This window comes from Pygocentrus nattereri, chromosome 11 (assembly GCF_015220715.1).
Source record: "Pygocentrus nattereri isolate fPygNat1 chromosome 11, fPygNat1.pri, whole genome shotgun sequence".
NCBI lineage: Eukaryota > Metazoa > Chordata > Actinopteri > Characiformes > Serrasalmidae > Pygocentrus > Pygocentrus nattereri.
The window spans coordinates 6699846-6720112 of record NC_051221.1 but is presented as its reverse complement, the minus strand read 5'-3'; the positions used below and the strand labels follow the sequence as shown (position 1 = coordinate 6720112).

General features: G+C 43.5%; 1 protein-coding gene across 5 annotated transcripts in view; it reads left to right on the top strand.

The window, feature by feature from the left end:
• The window catches only part of cxxc5b (CXXC finger protein 5b), a 17778-nt gene extending 4999 nt beyond the window's left edge, over nt 1-12779 (top strand). For 3 of the 5 annotated variants that reach the window (XM_037542538.1, XM_017725740.2, XM_017725741.2), the window contains exons 2-3: nt 925-1958; nt 11378-12779. In XM_037542538.1, the coding sequence (XP_037398435.1) occupies nt 1131-1958; nt 11378-11422 (873 nt within the window). In that variant the 5' untranslated portion in view covers nt 925-1130 and the 3' untranslated portion in view covers nt 11423-12779. Of the gene's footprint in view, nt 801-924; nt 1959-11377 lie in introns of all 5 variants that reach the window. The other 2 variants (XM_017725742.2, XM_017725743.2) reach the window with 2 other exon arrangements.
• The last annotated feature ends 7488 nt before the right edge of the window (nt 12780-20267 follow it).

Below are 20267 nucleotides of genomic sequence, written 5' to 3'. Positions count from 1 at the left end.
CGTGCATTAGAAATGGTATAACAGCACTGATGGGATCCGACACTGTAACAAACCTGCAGTGAAACGGGACATTTCACATTCTTCCTCAGCGTTTGGGTAGATGCTCATCTTAAGTGAAGTGTGTCAGTTAAAAGTAGCCTCTTGTAAAAGCTTAATCGCTTTTAAAGATGAAACGTAGTGTCTATATTGCCCAGTGCTCCACAGTTTAGTGTTGATGTCAGAGGATACAATGTGATGCTGTTCGATCTCTACAGATGAACTCCTTCTGACACCCGGTTTAGCTGTATTCAGCAGTAAATGCTCACTGCAGTGTGATTCTAATTTCAGGTTGAAGGCAAATTCCTTTGATTTTTTCAAATGTTTTGCCTAATTAAGTGGTTGATGAAGTCATTCAGAGTGCTTTGATGTGAAATGCTCCTTTTCAGCGAATCTAACCATGTCTGACTTGGTTACAGTGGTGGTGATAGGAACCAGACGTCCGAAGAGTTCAACACCTTCAAAAGCTCCCTCACAGGAATACGTTAGGAATACTCTGCCTGATGCCTGAAAACACTGTTTTATGATAGTTTTGAGATGTGGCCTTAAAAGTGATGGTGCTGAGGCACGTAGAGGGCATTGTAAGGCTCAGCAGCGGCTATAGGGACCCTTATTTTTTCTGGTTTTATCGTCATCACCATTGACTATAAAACCTCAGGGGACACATGCTGGTTCACTGGTCCTCTTGGACGGTAAATACAAAGGCTACATTTGACCTGACTGTGATCTCTGGTGTCCATCACCTCAAAACGAAATCAGAGTCGGTAAATATTTCCACAGTGAATCTGAACGACTTTGTTTACATCCCAGTGACTGAGTAATGGAGACATTTAGAGGAGTCAGTCATTACCGAACACTCATTGTCTCGCTTCTCCGTCTCTCCCCCAGGTCTTAACAGTGGACAGCCCAGTAAAATGCCTGTGAGCACGGCGTGCCGTCTGTTGTAGGTGAGCACACTTGACTGCTGGACTCTTCACCTCGGCAAGCATCACTCCTCCCCGCACACCAATCAGAGCGAGAACATTGCCGCCCTCTGCCTTTGCCCTTCACCCCTCCTCCCCCCCTCTCTCTCCCTCCCCCTCGTGCTGTGGGCCATGTCTGGCAGTGGGGGGTTGATGGAGGGAAACCAAGCCAGAGAGGATGAGGATGCCAGGGACAGCTGCTGCGGTGAAGAAGACTCGTCGCCCGTGGTGGAGAGGCGGAATCGGAGCGGCATCATCAGCGCCCCGCTCAACAAGAGCCTCAAACACTCCCGGGCGCTCTCCCAGTACATTGCAACATGCTCCGCTGCAGCCGCTGTCGCTAATGCTAATGCTAACAGACTCGCCCAGAGCTCCTTAGTGTCCACAGGGGTGAAGGCCCACTCCACAGCCGCCCAACACAGAGCCCAAGTGGGACTCACCAAACTGGACCGGGGGGCTCTGTTGTCCGGCCTACTGGACTCTCCGAGCGGGCTGCATCTGGCCCAGGCCGCTGAGCTCTTACGGCAGGCCAGCATGCTGCTTCCTGTCTCCGACTCTACTGGTCTTAACATGAGCGGAGACATGGAAGGAGTCTCGGCCTCCGATTCGTTAGGGAGCGTGACGGACTTCCCGTTGCTGAGTAATGGCGGGGGAGTGGGAGGTGGCTTCCCATTCCACCCAGGCCTCTTCATCATGACGCCGGCGGGAGTCTTCTTGGCAGACGGAGCGCTGTCCCAGGTGACGGGTGCAACGGAGCACCAGCAGACCCACAGCGAGATCACTTCGGCCATCAGCGCCAATGGGAAGAAGAAGCGCAAGCGCTGCGGCCTGTGCCCGCCCTGTCGGCGCAGGATCAACTGCGAGCAGTGCAGCAGCTGCCGCAACCGCAAGACCGGCCACCAGATCTGCAAGTTCAGAAAGTGCGAGGAGCTGAAGAAGAAGCCAGCCGGAGGCCTGGAGGTAAGATCATCCAGCGCTCAGTGATCACAGCAGTCGCCTTCTGTTTGTGCTCTACATGTTCCTTCAGACTCCTTAAACCTGAAATCCTGCGTTCTCCAATAAACACCAACAAACCCATACTGTTCTAGAATGTTCTTCCCAATTCACACTGATCTAGAATGTTCTTCCCACTCAACACTGTTCCATAAAGCACTCTCCAGTTCATGCTGGTGTAAAATGTTCACCCGTTTTTACTGTTCTAGAATGTTCTTCCCAAATCAAACTGTTCTAGTATGTTTTACCCTATTCACACTGGTCTAGCATATTCTCCCCAAGTCCCACTGTTCCATCATGTGCTCCCCAGTTCACACTGTTCTAGAATGTTCTTCCCAATTCACACTCTTCTAGAACATTCTACCCAGTTCATTCTTTTTGTGAATGTTCTTCCCAGTTCACACAGGTCTAGATTGTTCTTCCAAAGTATACTGTTCTGGAACGTTAAGCTGTGCTATGTTATGTTATTCTCAATTCACACTGTCCTAGAATGCTAGAATTCATGCTCTTCTAGAATGTTCTTCCCCATTGACACTGTTCTGTAATGCTCTGCCCCTTTCCCACTGTTCTAGAAGGTTCTCTAACTGGCAGTATTCCATTTTTGGTGTTTGTTGGTGTTTGTTCATGAATGATGTGGAAGACCTGCTGACAAGTCCGGATTTAATATAGTTACTATATTATAATAGATACTGAATAATACGCCTGGAAGGGTTAACCTGCTAGATATACTGAACTTCCATTAGAATGGACCTTTCTGATCGAAATTCTCTTCTAGTTACACAATGTTTTTATGATTGTTTTTGCACAAAACCTCATGCCAAAAAAGTCATGCTGCTTTTTAATACACCAATCAGTCATAACATTCTGACCACCTCCTTGTTTCTACGCTCATTGTCCATCTTATCAGCTCCACTTACTGTATAGCTGGACTCTGTAGTTCTACAGTTACAGACTGTAGTCCATCTGTTTCTCTGATACTCTGTTACCCTGTTCTTCAGTGGTCAGGACCCCCATGGACCCTCACAGAGCAGGTACTATTTGGGTGGTGGATCATTCTCAGCACCATAGTAACACTGATGTGGTGGTGGTGTGTTAGTGTGTGTTGCGCTGTCAGTGTCAGTGTTACTACAGTGCTGAGAATGACCCACCACCCAAATAGTACCTGCTCTGTGAGGGTCCATGGGGGTCCTGACCACTGAAGAACAGGGTAACAGAGTATCAGAGAAACAGATGGACTACAGTCTGTAACTGAAGAACTACAAAGAGCAGCTATACAGTAAGTGGAGCTGATAAGATGGACAATGAGCGTAGAAACAAGGAGGTGGTCATGATGTTATGCCTGATCGGTGTATATAAAGAGTGCTATCCTCAAATAAGGTTATTAATGGATAAGGAGCTTGGCGTGTCCCTATTATCATGTCTTTTTTGCTGCCATAAGAGAAAAGAGTTCTGCAGTGTTGGATAGAGAACTGTAACAAAAGATTCATTCAATGGCAAAGTCTCCAACAGTGGCCATCACAGTAGCAATAACTGACCAGAGGCTACAGTAAAACATATGTACATATGTACAGTGACACCAGCTGTCCCAGTATCACAAACATAGCATCTGTGGAACATAATGAGCTGAGATCTGAGTGCAGTCTGATTTGGAACCATTTCAGAGTGTTAGACCAGACCCTGCTAATAAGTTTGGATTGCTTGCATTGCTGCGCTTACAGAAGTAGGTATTGCCTAATATGTTAACATGCACAGCATTGCAGTTGTCAACCCCACTCAAATCAGGCAAGAGAGCATAAGAGAACTCTCATAAATGCATGTCACAATTTGCAACTGCAAATATGACAACGCGAACAAGCTAACATGTGGGTTAGGAATCAGCGCAGGTCATTTTCATAATAAAGGTCACTCTCTGTACTACATATTTACCTCTCCAGTGCAGTGTTTCCCAACCCCGGTCTCACAGAACCTCCTGCACGGCTCTGTTTATTTCCTTTCATCTAACACACCGGATTCCCCTCATCATCTAATTATCAAGCTCTTCGTGAGCTGAATCATGTGTGTTGGAGCAGTAAAATGGCTAAACAGCATCACTTCAGGGCACACAGGGACAAAACCTAGGCAACACTGGTTTAGTGAACCCCAGTAGATACAGCACTGGCTGACCTCCAGGAGGGTAATTCACCTCTTCCTTAACTGTGACGCTGTTCATCCATTAGGAAGGTCTCGAAACTTCTCGGAGTAAGAGCACTTATCTACAATCAGTTATAATGTGATTATATGGATAGTTGGCTTTAATCCTAGACTTTCATTCATCAGCTGATTAAATCATTGAAGGCTTTTTTTTTATGACAGCAGATGGTGAATGTCTGAATAGGCTGAATCAGGTGCATCGTTATTTTATGTGAATGGAATATTTGACTGTACATGTTTAGAGGTGGGAAATATAGTGATACTTATTGTTAAAATTGAGCCCAAACTGTGCTTTTCTGAGCATATTGTGGCTCTACGGTGTGACTCTATTGTCGTACATGCTAGAGGAAATTAGTCTTGTGCAAATATGGAAATATGGATCACAGTTCCACTCTGGTAGACTTTAGCGTGTGCATGTGTGTGCATCTCCATTCAAATGTTTTGTCAAGCCTGAGTGATGATGGAAGATGTAGTCCGTTATTTGTAGTTCATGAGCTGTTCTGACAGCATGGCAGGTACTGTATCGCCCAACGTTTCACGACTGCGCAAGTGTTACCGTCCAACTTACGAAGCTAGTGCTAGTGCGAGTGCTTACGGTAGTTGTAGTCCATCAGGTAATATGAGACAACAAACTGAGATGTTTGTAAGCGAAGAACTTTGTGACTTACTATATGACTTTCAGTCATTTCATTCACACCTGCGATGTCATATTTACAGCCAGCAACGATTCAAGAGTTTATGGTTAAAAAAAAGTGTCTTTGCATTGGAGCTCAACATACTGTACCTGCTGTCTTTCTATCTTTAGCCTGTTTTGCCGAATCCACTGTTTAAATTAATTGCACTTACCTTTAGATGACCAAAAACACAACAATATGACCACTAGCTGTAGTTTACCCCAAAATGCTAATGTTGCCAATAAGAAGTGAAAGTGAACAGCCACCAGTTAGCGTTATGGAATCATACTAAATGGTGGGTACTACTTTTTATTCTTTGCTAGACACACATAGAAATTGCAAACCTTCACTCTGTTCCCTGTTAAAAGATATAGATATAGTCTTCGTGTAGCAGCAGAGGCCGTAACCCCATGATATACACAACTGCTCAATTATTCTTACAGCTGGGAATCTTTATCTTATCTTGTCTTGTCTTATGTAGATTTCATATGCCTACATATGTTATGTATACACATCATATATATTGGGAGAATCTTCAAATATTGGATAAAAACGGAAAAAATAAGGCATACAAAGTAAAACGATGAACCTCGTACATTTTAACGAGCAATGCTTTGGAATAGTAATACAGTTCATGAATAAAATGAATATTTTTTTGTAATAAGTTTAAAGGTTTAAGGGATGCATGGACTGCATGGACGTGTTATTCCAGTCCAGGCCTCTAAGGAAGAAGTTAAATACCTCAGCTACGCTATACAAAGTGCCTGTGTTATCACTTGCAAGTTTCCACTCAACTTTTATGTCCAAGTCGCTAATATTTAAAGTGATGAGTAAGAGGCCTCAGGCCATCGATGCAGAGTGAAAGAAAATCCAGCCCAGGTTGTAAAGCCATCATTCATTCTCCGCTTCAGACGAATAGCAAGTAAGTCAGCTGCGGATGTCTTTGGAAAGTGATCGGGTTTTTGGATGACGTAAACAGGGGCTCAAAGTTGTTTATGTTTCAGTTCTAGCGAACTGTTATAATTGGTGTCCTGGAAAAACACTTCCTACAGCAGTTCTAAATTAGACATATTTTCAGCAATTACGGGAAAACTGCGTTTCTCTTAGTCCTGTGTGTGCAGGGCACAAGTGACAGTGACGATTATGCATGAAAAAATATGAGTGTTTGTGTGTGTGTGAGAGAGAGTGTGTGTGTGTGAGAGCATGTGTGTGTGTGCGCGTGTGTGCTAGCCTTGTACAGTCCATCTGGTCATCGTGACTGTCATCTGGAGCACCAGGTGTCAGCGTGGCTCGGAACCCTGTCCTCACAGCACTGTGAGGCTCATGAGTGTCTGCATAATTTGTGTGTTGATGAGTGTTTGTTTAAATACATTTTCAGGACAGAAATGTCCCGTCTGTGAACTGACCAGAGAAAAATAGGGTTAATATTGGTCAGGACAAGGATAAGGCTGTAGGGTTAGGGTTTTAATGTAAGTCAAATGAAGCAGACTTTTTGTCCAAGTAGATATATGGGCAGTATTATTAGTACGTATATGTACTTGTTTTAGTCCATTCATCATCAAATGTACACACAATATACATTTTCAAATGATCTCAAAAACGACAAAAATGATGCAAGGTTTTGTTCTGACAGCAGCGACATATACATCTACTATATATGGGACACACTGTGTCCAGACATTGTATAAAAAACAAAGCTGTGTGTTTATGAGTGCACATTAGTGAATGCCTGTAGCCGACAGGGGCCAATTATCAATAACCGAGGATTTATAAGTATTAAATGAAGTAATGATTCTATACTCACAGTCTGCACAGGTCACTGCATGTCACTACATATTCCTGTCTGTACACTTCCATGTGAATGCTGACCACCTCAGTTTCTCTGGTGAGGCTTTCAGCTGTAATGGCTGGGCACTACAGGGGGTCGTGAGACGGCAGGGCTGGTGTGTGAAGGCTTAGAGGGGTTTGTACGTGTGTGTGTCTGTATGGTGACTTTAAATGAATGTGTAGCAGGTTATAGCTGGTCTCTGTGGGTCTGATTTGTATGTGAATGCGTATATTTGTGTATATGTGTGCGTTGGTGTTATTATTGACAGTCAGTCAGCCTGCTTGATGGAGGCAGGGGGGCTTACACGGCTTAAAGAGCCTTTATTGATGTCACAGTGGGGGGCTGCTTGCATGTATTGACTGCAGTGTGTGTGTATGTATGTGTGTGTGTGTATACTGTGTGAGAGTAGATGTATTTCTATATATGATGGGGGCTCATATTGATGTGGTGGTGGGAATCCACAAGGTTACAGGGGATCTTAGGACCTGCAAGGTTTTATTGATGGGTAAAGAAAAAAGTGTGTGTGTTCTGTGGGGAGTCGGCCTGAGTGTGTGTTAATTGCGTGTGTCCATTTCACATTTCGCTAGGTTTAGGGCCAATGTATTGATGTGTTCATGGACGTGTGTGTGCATGTGCTATATTGTGTTTAAAGTGGGTGATATCTTCCTAAACTGATGAGTGTGTGAGGCTGTGTGAGTGAAATGGACAACATGTGTTTTCAAATGATGTCAGAAACGACAAAAATGGACATGCAAGGTTTCCATCCAAGAGCAGTGAAACATAGATACTTACTTACATAGAAAACATGTAGGACGTAATATTACATATACATACATACATTTATGCAGCAGTTAGTTCCAATGAGACCGTCTGACTTTTCTCACAGCAGCTGTATCATTCCGCTGAGCACTGGTTCAGCCAGTGTTGACTCACTATCTGTTACCACGTTTCTGCTTTAGCACATAAAAAAAGAGAAAACGGATACATCAGATGACCTCTAGAAGACGATATAAGATTGATCAGGAGTGTGACCATAGGCCTACGTCAAACTCAGAGCCGGTCAGACTTTAAAATGTTTCACAAACTGACCGGAACAAATACACATATATTATTATTATTGGCTGTAATCCAGTCACAGGCACCAGTCAAACCCTGTCCACTCTATTAGACACTCCTACCTCGTCAGTCCGCCTTGTAGGTGTAAAGTCAGCTCATCTGCCGCTGCACAGTTTGCGTTGGTCATCTTCTAGTCCTTCATCAGTGGTCACAGTTAGCTGGATATCCAGCAGTGACACTGAAATGTCCAAACCTTCCAGTAGCACTGCTGCGTCTGATCCACTTGTACCAGCACAACACACTCTAACACACCACCAGCACATCAGTGTCTCTGCAGTGCTGAGAATGACCCAGTGTGTGGAGCTGATAAAATGGACAATGATTGAGGAAACAAAGAGGTGTTTTAATGTTACGGATATTCTATCTATCAATCTATCTGTCGATCTATTGAGCTATCGATCTAGGTAGATAACTAGTTATGACACAATCTTATTGATTGGTTATTTGTTATGACAGTACATGTAGAACACTTCAAAACCAATCAGACCAATATATAATTGCACATATACAATACATATGGCACAGATTCATGACCTCATCTGTCTGAAACTGTATAAAAACAAGCCTGTGTGTGTGTGTGAGTGCAATGTCTGTACTGTTTTCCACTTTAAGTCTCTGACAGCTGCAGACTGGCAGTGGGCGGAGACAGAGTGGGAGGGACTGTAAAGAGTCATCCAAGCTCCGCCCATTTCCCCAAGTAGCTTAAACCTAGATACAGCATTCAAATAGTTGAGGTATTTTAGGAACAGTGACTGTGTATTTGTGTGTGTGTGTGTGTGTGTGTGTGTGTGTGTGTGTGTGTGTGTGTGTGTGTGTGTGTGTATGTATCTATAGTAAGAAAAGGTAAAAGTGGTGGGTGCACAAAGTAATGACAAAACTGTCTCTGATAGCATATTTACTTAGGTACGTGGGTAGGGTGAGCACATTTAGTGTGTGTGTGTGTGTGTGTGTGTGTGTGTGTGTGTGCGTGTGCGTGTGCGTGTGGTCATGGACTGTCTGATTTGCCGTGTGCTTGCCGGGAGTCCATCTGTGTTGGCTTGTCAGTGGGGTCAGGGAGGGATAAGGGAAGCACTGTGTGTGTGTGTGTGTGTGTGTGTGTGTGTGCGTGCGTGTGTGCACTTTGGTGTGAGTGTGTGTGGACATGCCAAGGTCCTGTCAGCTATCTGGGAGAGTAATGAGGGAGTGGGAGAGGGTGTTCGGGAATGGGTGTGTGTATGGTGGGTTATTAAAGGGGAATTCCACCATTTTTTCTAAATTTGTGCACAATTAAACGGCTGAGATGTAAACAAAGCCATCCAGAGTGGGCTGATGTGAAATGCTCTGTTCTGAGACACTCACTGAGTCAGACTTCTTCACAGTGGTGGTGACAGAAGCCAGAAAAGTGTCTGAAGAGGGAAGTGCCTCTAAAGGCCACCTCACAAACTTATTATGTGAAATTGTGATCTGAGCAAATACGCTTGGCTGATGTCTGAGACCGTGTTTTATGATAGTTTCAGCCTCGTTCATGACTGAGGTGCATGCAGGGCATAATGAGGCAAAACAGCACCCAAAGAAAACACTTTTTAAAATCAACGTTACATTTACTGTAAAACGACTGTAATTTGTGTTGTAGACATTGTGACCCCTGGTTCCTATCACGACCTCTATGAAGAAATCTGAGTCATTAAGCTTCTCTCCAAAATCACATCAGACCACTTTGAATAACTTTTTTACATCTAAATTATTGAATTTTGTCAAGTTCCTCTTTAGGTGACATAAGGTGAAATCATTATTTGGCCGCATTACTTCATAATGAAGCAAGTTCTTTGTCTTTGTCTCTCTTTCTCTTCCCCTCATTTTCTCTCTTGTGACGACGGTTAGTTTTTCCAGGAAACGCTGCCTCTCTGTCTCTCACACACACACCGCCAGTCCTCGCACGTCCCACACCCTCAGGGCAGCCTGGGAAAAATCCGCCACTACTGCGGCATTTCAGCCAGCTCCACAGGCTCAGAGTCCAACTCCGCAGACCCAGAGAGAGAGAGAGAGAGAGAGAGAGAGAGGAAGAGAGAGAGAGATAGAGAGAAAGAGGGAGGGGGAGAGGGAGGGAGGAGGGGGGGTCTGGGGGAGGGGTATGAGAGTAAATGTGACTAATAGGGGGGAAAATCAGGAAGAGGAAGGCAGCGAGAAAGCGAAAAAGAAAAAGAGAACCCTTTGCAGGTGTTAGGGGCCAGTTGTGGGAGGTTTGTCCCATTTTCTGTTCCCTGATGTTTACCTTGATTTCCACCTTTAGAAGTGTAGACTTTCACTGCTGTTCTGTTATTAGACTATTGTTTAAAAGTATGTGCGAAATTAATTACACGGTGTAATGATGAATTACCACAGATTTACATTCTGTATTGACAGGTTTGAGTGTGCAGTACAAAATAAAACACTGTACACAAAACTTTAGGCTATAAACGTCAAAACTAATGTCAAAGACCTGAGCCACTTTCATATGTGGTCCTAGATTGGATACGTATCCAAGTCGTTTCCATGCGACCTTAATGTGACACTCAGATCGGAATTCATGTGCAGCAGCGCAGCACAAGAGTTGAAGCCTGTGAACGGAAAAGCAATCTCACCCCTTTCACCTTCGTCTCGCTCTAATGATGAAGCTGAGAGCTGATCAGAGTTAATGATCTTCTCAGCGAAGCTCGTTCTGCTCGTTAGTTTGTGCTGATGATGCAGTGATTCATTCACGTGATGTTACTGAGCAGGAGGAGCTCATGAGGGTCATTTCAGGTCGTTGGTTCGTTCACATTAATGACGGATTTGAATCACCTAAACGAGTGTGAACCATCGGGTCAGAGAGATCGGATCTGAGAAAAAGGCTTGTAATGTGAACATAGCCTATGCGATAATGTTCATTTCTGTTAGCACCTCTGTGGAGCTTGCAGTAGTATGTTAGCTCTTAATGGTGGTTTGCATGGGCTTTTTTAGCTGTTCTACCTATCATATTCACTGTCTGTGATGTATCTAGAACCCCCAGAAGGTCTAGTGTGACATTTGTTCTCAAGAAAATGGTCCTGCCCACCAAAGGTCTTAGCTCACATGTACCTGTCTAGATATGATGGAGAAAAACATCCTACTCAGTAATTTTCCATTGGGTATATGATGATTTGAACCTTTTTGTTTCCAACCAAAACTTAACACTGAATTCAGAGTATTACTACAGTACTTGTAGAGTATAATGTATAACAATAACTCATACTATTACTGTCAGATCAAAATCTTGTCTTTTTTTAGTTAACAATATCGTCTGCCCTTTACAATATGTGTCTCACAGTGAATGGAGCAATAGAAAAGGCCCAAAATTACTCTGAAATGTTCCTGTTCCATTATCTTCACTAATGAACTAAGAGGGTTTTTCTGTCTCCTGTAAAGTTTCCTTTTGGACATGCGAGTTTTTTGCAACAGGGATGATATATTTATGTGATAACTATGACTGTTTTAAAGTAAAACGAATGATTCACTGACCACCACTGTTCTCTCTCTCTCTCTCTCTCTCTCTCCTCCCCCACCACCCCTCCCCTCCTTGTTTACTCTCCTGTGTTTCCAAGAAGGTGATGCTGCCCACCGGAGCTCCGTTCCGCTGGTTTCAGTAGGACGTCGCATGAGTTGGACTTAAGCCTCGCTTAAAATAACGGACTGCCAATCAACCGCAATGCCACCGCCCACTCGGACTGCTGCGGGCTTGTAAACACTGGCCACAAATACAGAAACAAATAAACAAACACATCTCTCTAAACGGGGAGAGAAGACAAGGCACTAAATGAGAACGAAGCTGTTTCTTCTGAACCAAAAATAAACTGCCGTGGCAGCATGTCGTTGCTTAGTTTTATTATTATTTTATTCTTTTTCCGTTTGTCCATTGGTTCTCTATGTTCCGTTCTGGAACCATTTGACTTCTTATTTAGAGTCATGTCCTTTGTCGGACACTTCGGGAACTCTTAACCGCCAAACAGAAAAGTGTACAATCATTTTAATTTACGTGTTTTGTGTTTCTGTTTGTCCACGTGTGGAGGAATGCTGTATTTGCGTTAGAGAATGTAAACTCAAGACTCTGTTTTAAAAGCTAGTTATTAATCCAGAGCACTATTGTACAATTAGCACCAATGTTCTTACTGACTGCCTCAGTATGTTTGGATTTGGCTTTTTTTTATGTTATGTTATTTTTTTTCTGAAGGGGGCGAGTTTGTCTTAAAACTATGGTTTTCAAATCCCTGTTTGATATCAAAGCAGATGAAAAGAGAGAGGAAAACATGGTAATGTAGCAACCCTTTTGCCAAACATGCAGAAAACAAAGGCCTTTAGTGTTATTTTCTGTATTGTGAAACAGAATCAGTGTCGTTCAGCCATCGGGGAGTTCACTGGAGAACGGCGGAGACAAGTGGAGAAAAGAGTACGAACACCAGGCTGTGGCATTTAAAGATCAGATCATTACTGTCCATGTCACATTGCCCTATTGGATACCAATTGGTCAAGCGGAAATCAGGGTGTGGTGGGCAGGCTGGTGACCTGTAAGAGGCCAAACATAGCTCCCACTGAGCCTCTTCAGGGAGGTATTCAGTTGTATGTCTGCCTAGCTTGCAATGCTCATTTTTTCCCCTCGAAGTCTTCGTTTAAAACAATGAAGCTCGAGGGAAGCCCCACATAGTGGTGGCCGTCCTGGACGGGTGACCACAAACCGTTGTGTCAGTTACACTGGTGTTCTGTTCTGTTTCCCTGTTGAAGCCTGGATGGAGGGGTCTTTCCCCAGTTAAATCTGGTGACAGAGATGAAGCTCAAGTCCCTGAAGTGTGTAATGGTCTTCATTACCATGCCAGTGTCTCCACAGCCACTTCTCTGGGGGCTGCATTTGTAAACTGGATAAATGAATGCATGTATCTGTGTCAGAAATCAACAGCTCTGAGGTTGCAGCTCTCCTCAACTTTGGAATAAATAGAGGTACAAATCAGCGTACGTAGCCAGAGTCTGTCATTCATGCTATGAAACACAAGGAGTTTGAAAGATAACTGAGACAGAAGTAGAGAATAACTCATAAAGCTAAAGTTCATATACAGCTGCACCATATTTGCACGATCAGCCACGTTTGGTGTCTAAAGTTTACTTCTTTAGTTTTGGGCTAAAGCTACAAGGCCAATGTGGCTAACGAGTAACAGAATCTTATACTGCACCAATTAGCATTGTGCTAACTGCATGCTTAAACCGTCACTTTGTTTTAACCATGCCCACATGCTTTAAACCCTTGCTTGTGTGATTTCTCACACTGGATAACATACTGTCATCTATAAAAGGCTTAGGATGTATGGACTTACATGCTTAGCTACATTTGCTTTGTAGCTTTACTGTAAGACACAAAAAGCCTGCTTTGGCTGCCAAATAGATCTGATCCACCCTGAAATATGATACCAGATTATGTCATTCATATTAAAAACCGCGATTGGTCTTTGAATTGACACAATTTCCCCTTTATACCAAATGTAGTTGACTGGCCAAGATGTGTTTGGCGTCTGAAGTTTGCTACTTTAGATTTGCATTCGATCTATGAGGCTAATGTAGCTAACAAGTAATGAAAGCTGAACTAATTAGCCACAGATTCAGCTCATAGCAGGTCACTTTTTACATTGTATGATGTGCTGTTACCTATGAAAGAGTACAAAGTCACAGTTTGAGATATTTTAGCCATGCAATATATTTTAGTCCATTTATATAGACCAGGCATGTCTATATATGTTTGAATTCAGTTCATGAAGGCCTTGCTAATCAGCTGATGAGCTGAATCAGGTCTGTTTAGTGAGTCTGAAGTCTGCAGTGTTTTGGCCTGTGAGGACTGGAGCCTGACACACGTGACATACATACACTTACTAGATAAGCAACTCAGTCTAAGATTACTGAACAGCTCATTGTGGTTTGTGAGGCAGGTGTATGATGATTCTGGCTTGCTATTGGCACATTGCTAACTGGTGGACTACAGCCTTTCATGCTTTTTAGCTACATTAGCTTTGTAGTCGCAATGCAAAACAAAAGAAACAAACCTTGTGTGCCAAATATACACGATATGTATGGAATATGTAACCAGAGTGGGTCATTCATGATTTACAACATTTTCCCCTCATTACACCCAAAACGAGTCAGTGTGCCAGGACATGTTTGGTATCTGAAGCCGACTTCTTAAGTTCTGCACTACAGCTATGAGGCTAAAGTAGCTAACAAGGAATAGAAGCGCATTAGCATCATGCCTAAATCATCACATCCATGCCTTTAAACCAAGTTGAGTGTTTAATAATCTCTTGCTTATGTGATTTCTTAACACTGTTATCTATAGAAATGGACAAAAGTCAGGTTTAAAGATGTGTTTAGCTGCACAATGTCTCACATTTTGGCCTTTTCTCAGACCGTTCATGTGCTAGATAAGCAAGTCTGTATGAGATTACTCAGCAAATGAATGCGGTTTGAGGCAAATGTATGAGGAATCAGACGTGCAGTTTGCCTGACGCTCACAGGTGGGGTATCGTGTAGCTTGTTAGCTTGCTAGCTACATTAGCCTTGTAGCTCTAGTCCAAAACTTAAAGGGCCCACGTTTTTTTTGAGGTGGGGGGATTTATTCTTTTCCGTTGAGGTTCAGCTACACATTTCTACTGGTCTGTGTTCCAATACCAGTCATAACTCATTTTAGCATTTACTATTTTCAACTTTTCTCCGTCCTTTAGAGCTAAACATGCTTTCAAGACTAATACACGTGACTGACCTCTGCTCGGATTTGCTGCTCTGTGTTGTGCTTCGTTCAGAAAGCAGTCTGGTTATTTATAAAAAGACTTTACTCTCACTTCACTGAGCAGAGCGAAACTGCAGTGTACAGAATTTTTCATTCTGTGAATTTTTAAAAATGGAGGCTGCTGATGGCGTTGGCATGCTAGCTGGGACTTTTCTTTTTGAATCTGTTGACTTGCTGTGTTGTGCATATTGATTGGGATGATTGATGTGCACACTCTTAGAGTGGGGCATTTCTTTGTAGGCCTCTTTAATCCTTGAGTTATTTTACATTTGATTTTCCACCCAAAAACTGAAAGTGCTATTTATTTACCATTTTCAGGTGAAGGTTTTCAGTGGGCAAAATTTCAATACACATCACAGAGGAACCAAAGGTTTTAAACGGACTTTGTTGCAGCATATTTTGTGAAAAACCTGCTTCTGTTTTTGGCTTTTCAAAAGAGTGATATGGGCTCTTTAAGGTGAAGTCAATGACCATATCCTCACTCCCACTTCACAGTGCTGTGTGTGTGTGTGTGTGTGTGTGTGTGTGTGTGTGTGTGTGTGTGTGTGTGTGTGTGTGTGTGTGTGCAGGGAGGATTTATAGACTGTGTGGGATAAGGCAGTCACGTGAGAGTATTTTTGTTAGTAGTGTAGGAGTGAATGAGAGCGTCTAGTTCTTTTTTCCCCTCACTTGCCTTTCGTCTCTGTGTAGGCTCTGTCTGTCTGTCTCGCTCTCTCTCACACAACGCCTATTGGGGGGTGGGGGTGGCGGCATGAGGACAGATAGATGGAGGAGGATTGAGGCGGATGCGGACGCTGGGGTGAAAGTGACAGAGCGTGTGTGTGTGTGTGTGTGTGTGTGTTTTCGCTTACCCTCAAACATCAGCTGTATTTTGTTCTCTTCTGCACTACAGGTTCATGACCATTAGAAACGATTTAACCCTCACTCTCAGGTAGGGCTGTAGTACTAAAGTCCAGTCTTGGGCTCCAGATGTTTTTCTTTATCGTCTCAGACTTATCTTGGTCTCGGCCATCGGCTTCACCAAATTTAGTTTCTAGTCTTTTCTGAGATCAACTGCTATTAAAAACAAAATATACACCGATCAGGCGTAACATCATGACCACCTCCTTGTTTCTACGCTCACTGTCCATCTTATCAGCTCCACTTACTGTATAGCTGCACTTTGTAGTTCTACAGTTACAGACTGTAGTCCATCTGTTTCTCTGATACTCTGTTACCCTGTTCTTCAGTGGTCAGGACCCCCATGGACCCTCACAGAGCAGGCACTATTTGGGTGGTGGATCTTTCTCAGCACTGCAGTAACACTGATATAGTGGTGGTGTGTTAGTGTGTGTTGCGCTGGTCTGAGTGGATCAGACACAGCAGTGCTGCTGGAGTTTTTAAACACCTCAGTGTCGCTGCTGGACTGAGAAGCGTCCACCAACCAAAAACATACAGCCAGCAGCGTCCTGTGGGCAGCGTCCTGTGGGCATTGTCCTGTGACCACTGATGAAGGACTAGAGGATGACCAACACAAACTGTGCAGCAGCAGATGAGCTGTCGTCTCTGACTTTACATCTACAAGGTGGACTGACAAGGTAGGAGTGTCTAATAGAGTGGACAGTGAGTGGACACAGTGTTTAAAAACTCCAGCAGCACTGCTGTGTCTGATCCACTCAGACCAGTACAACACACACTAACACACCACCACCACATCAGTGTTACTGCAGTGCTGAGAATGATCCACCGCCCAAATAGTACCTGCTCTGTGAGGGTCCACAGGGGTCCTGACCACTGAAGAACAGGGTAACAAAGTATTAGAGAAACAGATGGACTACAGTCTGTAACTGTAGAACTACAAAGTGCAGCTATACAGTAAGTGGAGCTGATAAAGTGGACAATGAGTGTAGAAACAAGGAGGTGGTCATGATGTTATGCCTGATCATACTTTATATATGATGATTTATTTTATATATTTTACAGAAACTAATTGAGTCAGATCTGCGATGGACTGGCGACCTGTCCAGGGTGTATCCTGCCTTCCGCCCGAAGACTGCTAGGATAGGCTCCAGCTTCCCCCCACGACCCTGACGGAGAAGCGGCTTAGAAAATGGATGGATGGATGGAATTGAGTCAGATTTGTTTATAGTGGTGGTGATAGGAACCAGAGAGCTGAAGAGTTTAATGCCTCACAGATAGTTATCACATCAAATGGTTTAAGAGGAATCTATTAGTTTTTAACAGGACTCGATTAGACTAATCTAGTCATTAAGAGGATCTGATTAGTCTTTACGAGGACTCCACTAGACTTTAAGAGGACTCGACTAGTCTTTAAGAAGACTCAACTAGTCTTTAAAAGGACTAAACTAGTCTTTAGGAGCACCTGATTAGTCTTTAAGAGGACTCAACTAGTCTTTAAGATGACTCAACTAGTCTTTTAAAGGACTCAAGTAGTCTATAAAAAGACTCCACTAGTCTTTAAGAGGACTTGACTAGTCTTTAGGAGTACTCAGCTAGTCTTTAAGATGACTCAACTAGTCTTTCAAATGACTCGTGTAGTTTATAAAAAGACTTGACTAGCCTTTAGGAGTACTTGACTAGTCTTTAAGAGGACTCCATTAGTATTTTAGAAGACTCCTCTAGTCTTAAACTAGTCTTTAAGATGACTATACTAGTAAGAAGACTCCAGTAGTCTTTAAGAGGACTCCACTAGTATTTAGGAGGACTCCACTAGTCTTTAAGAGGACTTGACTAGTCTTTAGGAGTACTCAACTAGTCTTTAAGAGGACTCCACTAGTCTTTAAGAGTTCTTGACTAGTCTTTAGGAGTACTCAACTAGTCTTTAAGAGGACTCCACTAGTCTTTAAGATGGCCCCAGTATTCTTTAAGAGGACCACACTAGTCTTGAAGAGGTCTACACTAGACTTTACAAGGACTACACTAGTCTCTAGGAGGACACCACTAGTATATAAGAGGACTCCACTAGTCTTTTAAGAGGACTTGACTACGCTTTAAGAGGACTCAACTAGTCTTTACAAAGACTTGACTAGTCTTTAAGAGTACTACACTAGTCTTTAAAAGGACTCCACTAGTCTTTAAGAAGGCTTGACTAGTCTTTAAAAGGACTCCACTAGTCTTTCAGATGACTTGACTAGTCTTTAAGAGGACTCCACTAGTCTTTAAGAAGGCTTGACTAGTCTTTAAGAGAACTCCACTAGTCTTTAAGAGAACTCCACTAGTCTTTAAAAGGACTCCACTAGTCTTTAAGATGGCTTGACTAGTCTTTAAAAGGACTCCACTAGTCTTTAAGATGGCTTGACTAGTCTTTAAAAGGACTCCACTAGTCTTTAAGAAGGCTTGACTAGTCTTTAAAAGGACTCCACTAGTCTTTAAGAAGGCTTGACTAGTCTTTAAAAGGACTCCACTAGTCTTTAAGATGGCTTGACTAGTCTTTAAAAGGACTCCACTAGTCTTTAAGAAGGCTTGACTAGTCTTTAAAAGGACTCCACTAGTCTTTAAGAGAACTCCACTAGTCTTTAAGAGGACTCCACTAGTCTTTAAGATGGCTTGACTAGTCTTTAAGAGGACTCCACTAGTCTTTAAGATGGCTTGACTAGTCTTTAAGAGAACTCCACTAGTCTTTAAGAAGGCTTGACTAGTCTTTAAAAGGACTCCACTAGTCTTTAAGAAGGCTTGACTAGTCTTTAAAAGGACTCCACTAGTCTTTAAGAAGGCTTGACTAGTCTTTAAAAGGACTCCACTAGTCTTTAAGATGGCTTGACTAGTCTTTAAAAGGACTCCACTAGTCTTTAAGATGGCTTGACTAGTCTTTAAAAGGACTCCACTAGTCTTTAAGAAGGCTTGACTAGTCTTTAAGAGAACTCCACTAGTCTTTAAGAGGACTCCACTAGTCTTTAAGATGGCTTGACTAGTCTTTAAGAGGACTCCACTAGTCTTTAAGAGAACTCCACTAGTCTTTAAGAGAACTCCACTAGTCTTTAAGAGAACTCCACTAGTCTTTAAGATGGCTTGACTAGTCTTTAAAAGGACTCCACTAGTCTTTAAGATGGCTTGACTAGTCTTTAAGAGGACTCCACTAGTCTTTAAGAAGGCTTGACTAGTCTTTAAAAGGACTCCACTAGTCTTTAAGAAGGCTTGACTAGTCTTTAAGAGAACTCCACTAGTCTTTAAGAGGACTCCACTAGTCTTTAAGATGGCTTGACTAGTCTTTAAGAGGACTCCACTAGTCTTTAAGAGAACTCCACTAGTCTTTAAGAGAACTCCACTAGTCTTTAAGATGGCTTGACTAGTCTTTAAAAGGACTCCACTAGTCTTTAAGATGGCTTGACTAGTCTTTAAGAGGACTCCACTAGTCTTTAAGAAGGCTTGACTAGTCTTTAAAAGGACTCCACTAGTCTTTAAGAAGGCTTGACTAGTCTCAGGGTCAATATCGGGCCACCACTTCTTTTTTCCATTTTGTTTCATTTTTATCGTTGTTCAATTTGCAGACTAGTGATAGTCATGGAATTGTTCTCAATAAAGGTGGTCTTGACTACAGCCCCACTCTACCGTCCCAAAATGTTGTGTCTGTATGTGTCTTTGTGTGTGTGTGTGTGTGTGTGTGTGTGTGTGTGTGTGTGTGTGTGTGTGTGTGTGTGTGTGTGTGTGTGTGTGTGTGTGTGTATGTGACCAGTAAGCGCTGTATGGCTGACACTGAGGGACAGGCTGGAGACTCTTTCAGCCTTATCAACACCACCCAGGCCCCAGTACTCTAAGGTATGCAACCTCTCTCTCTCTCTCTCTCTCTCTCTCTCTCTCTCACACACACACACACACACACACACACACACACACACTCGCTGGGCGCCTAGTGTGGCCTGACGCTCATGTGACTGGGCGTGTGTGTGAGTGGAGGGAGAGAGAGAGAGAGAGAGAGAGAGAGAGAGGGAGGGAGGGAGGGAGCCGTAACCAGGGCGATGGATGAGAAGATATTCGCTCCCCCACGGTTTCTGCGCTGGTTCAGGAGGGAGTGCGCGCGCCCGCGCCCGCGCCTGTGTGTGGTGTGTGTGTGTGTGTGTGGTGTGTGTAGTGTGTGTAGTGTGTGTGTGTGTGTGTGTGGTGGGGGGGGGCAGTTGGACGGGACAGGAGTGCGGCGCTACTATGGTAACGGCAGCACGAGATGTTGCGCTATAATTGGTGCAGCGCTGCGAGCGGCATAGCGGCACTTCCAGGTGCGCGTGTCAGCCCGCGCGAGGAACGATATTGCACGCCCTGCTGAGAGAGGCAGAAAAACACGCCCGGCCTGCTCTCTTCTCTTCTCTCCTCTCCTCTCCTCTCCTCTCCTCTCCTCTCCTCTCTCCTCTCCTCTCCTCTCCTCTCCTCTCCTCTCCTCTCCTCTCTCCTCTCCTCTCCTCTCCTCTCGCTTTTGTCTTTATTTTCTTACGGCCAGAGCACACAACAAACGCCAACAAACGCCAACAAAAACAAACAAACAAACAAACAAACAGAAGCGCGCGACTGCTGGGAGAACCTTAAATGAACTGACGACCTCTCTTCATTCCCTCTGGCTCATTTGGAGTCTAAACACTCTGAACACAGACATTAAATAAAAATATCTCCATCTATATATAGTCTGTAAATTTCATGATAAACTGACCAGAACAAGTGGCCCAAAATGACTTGGAGAACAGTCT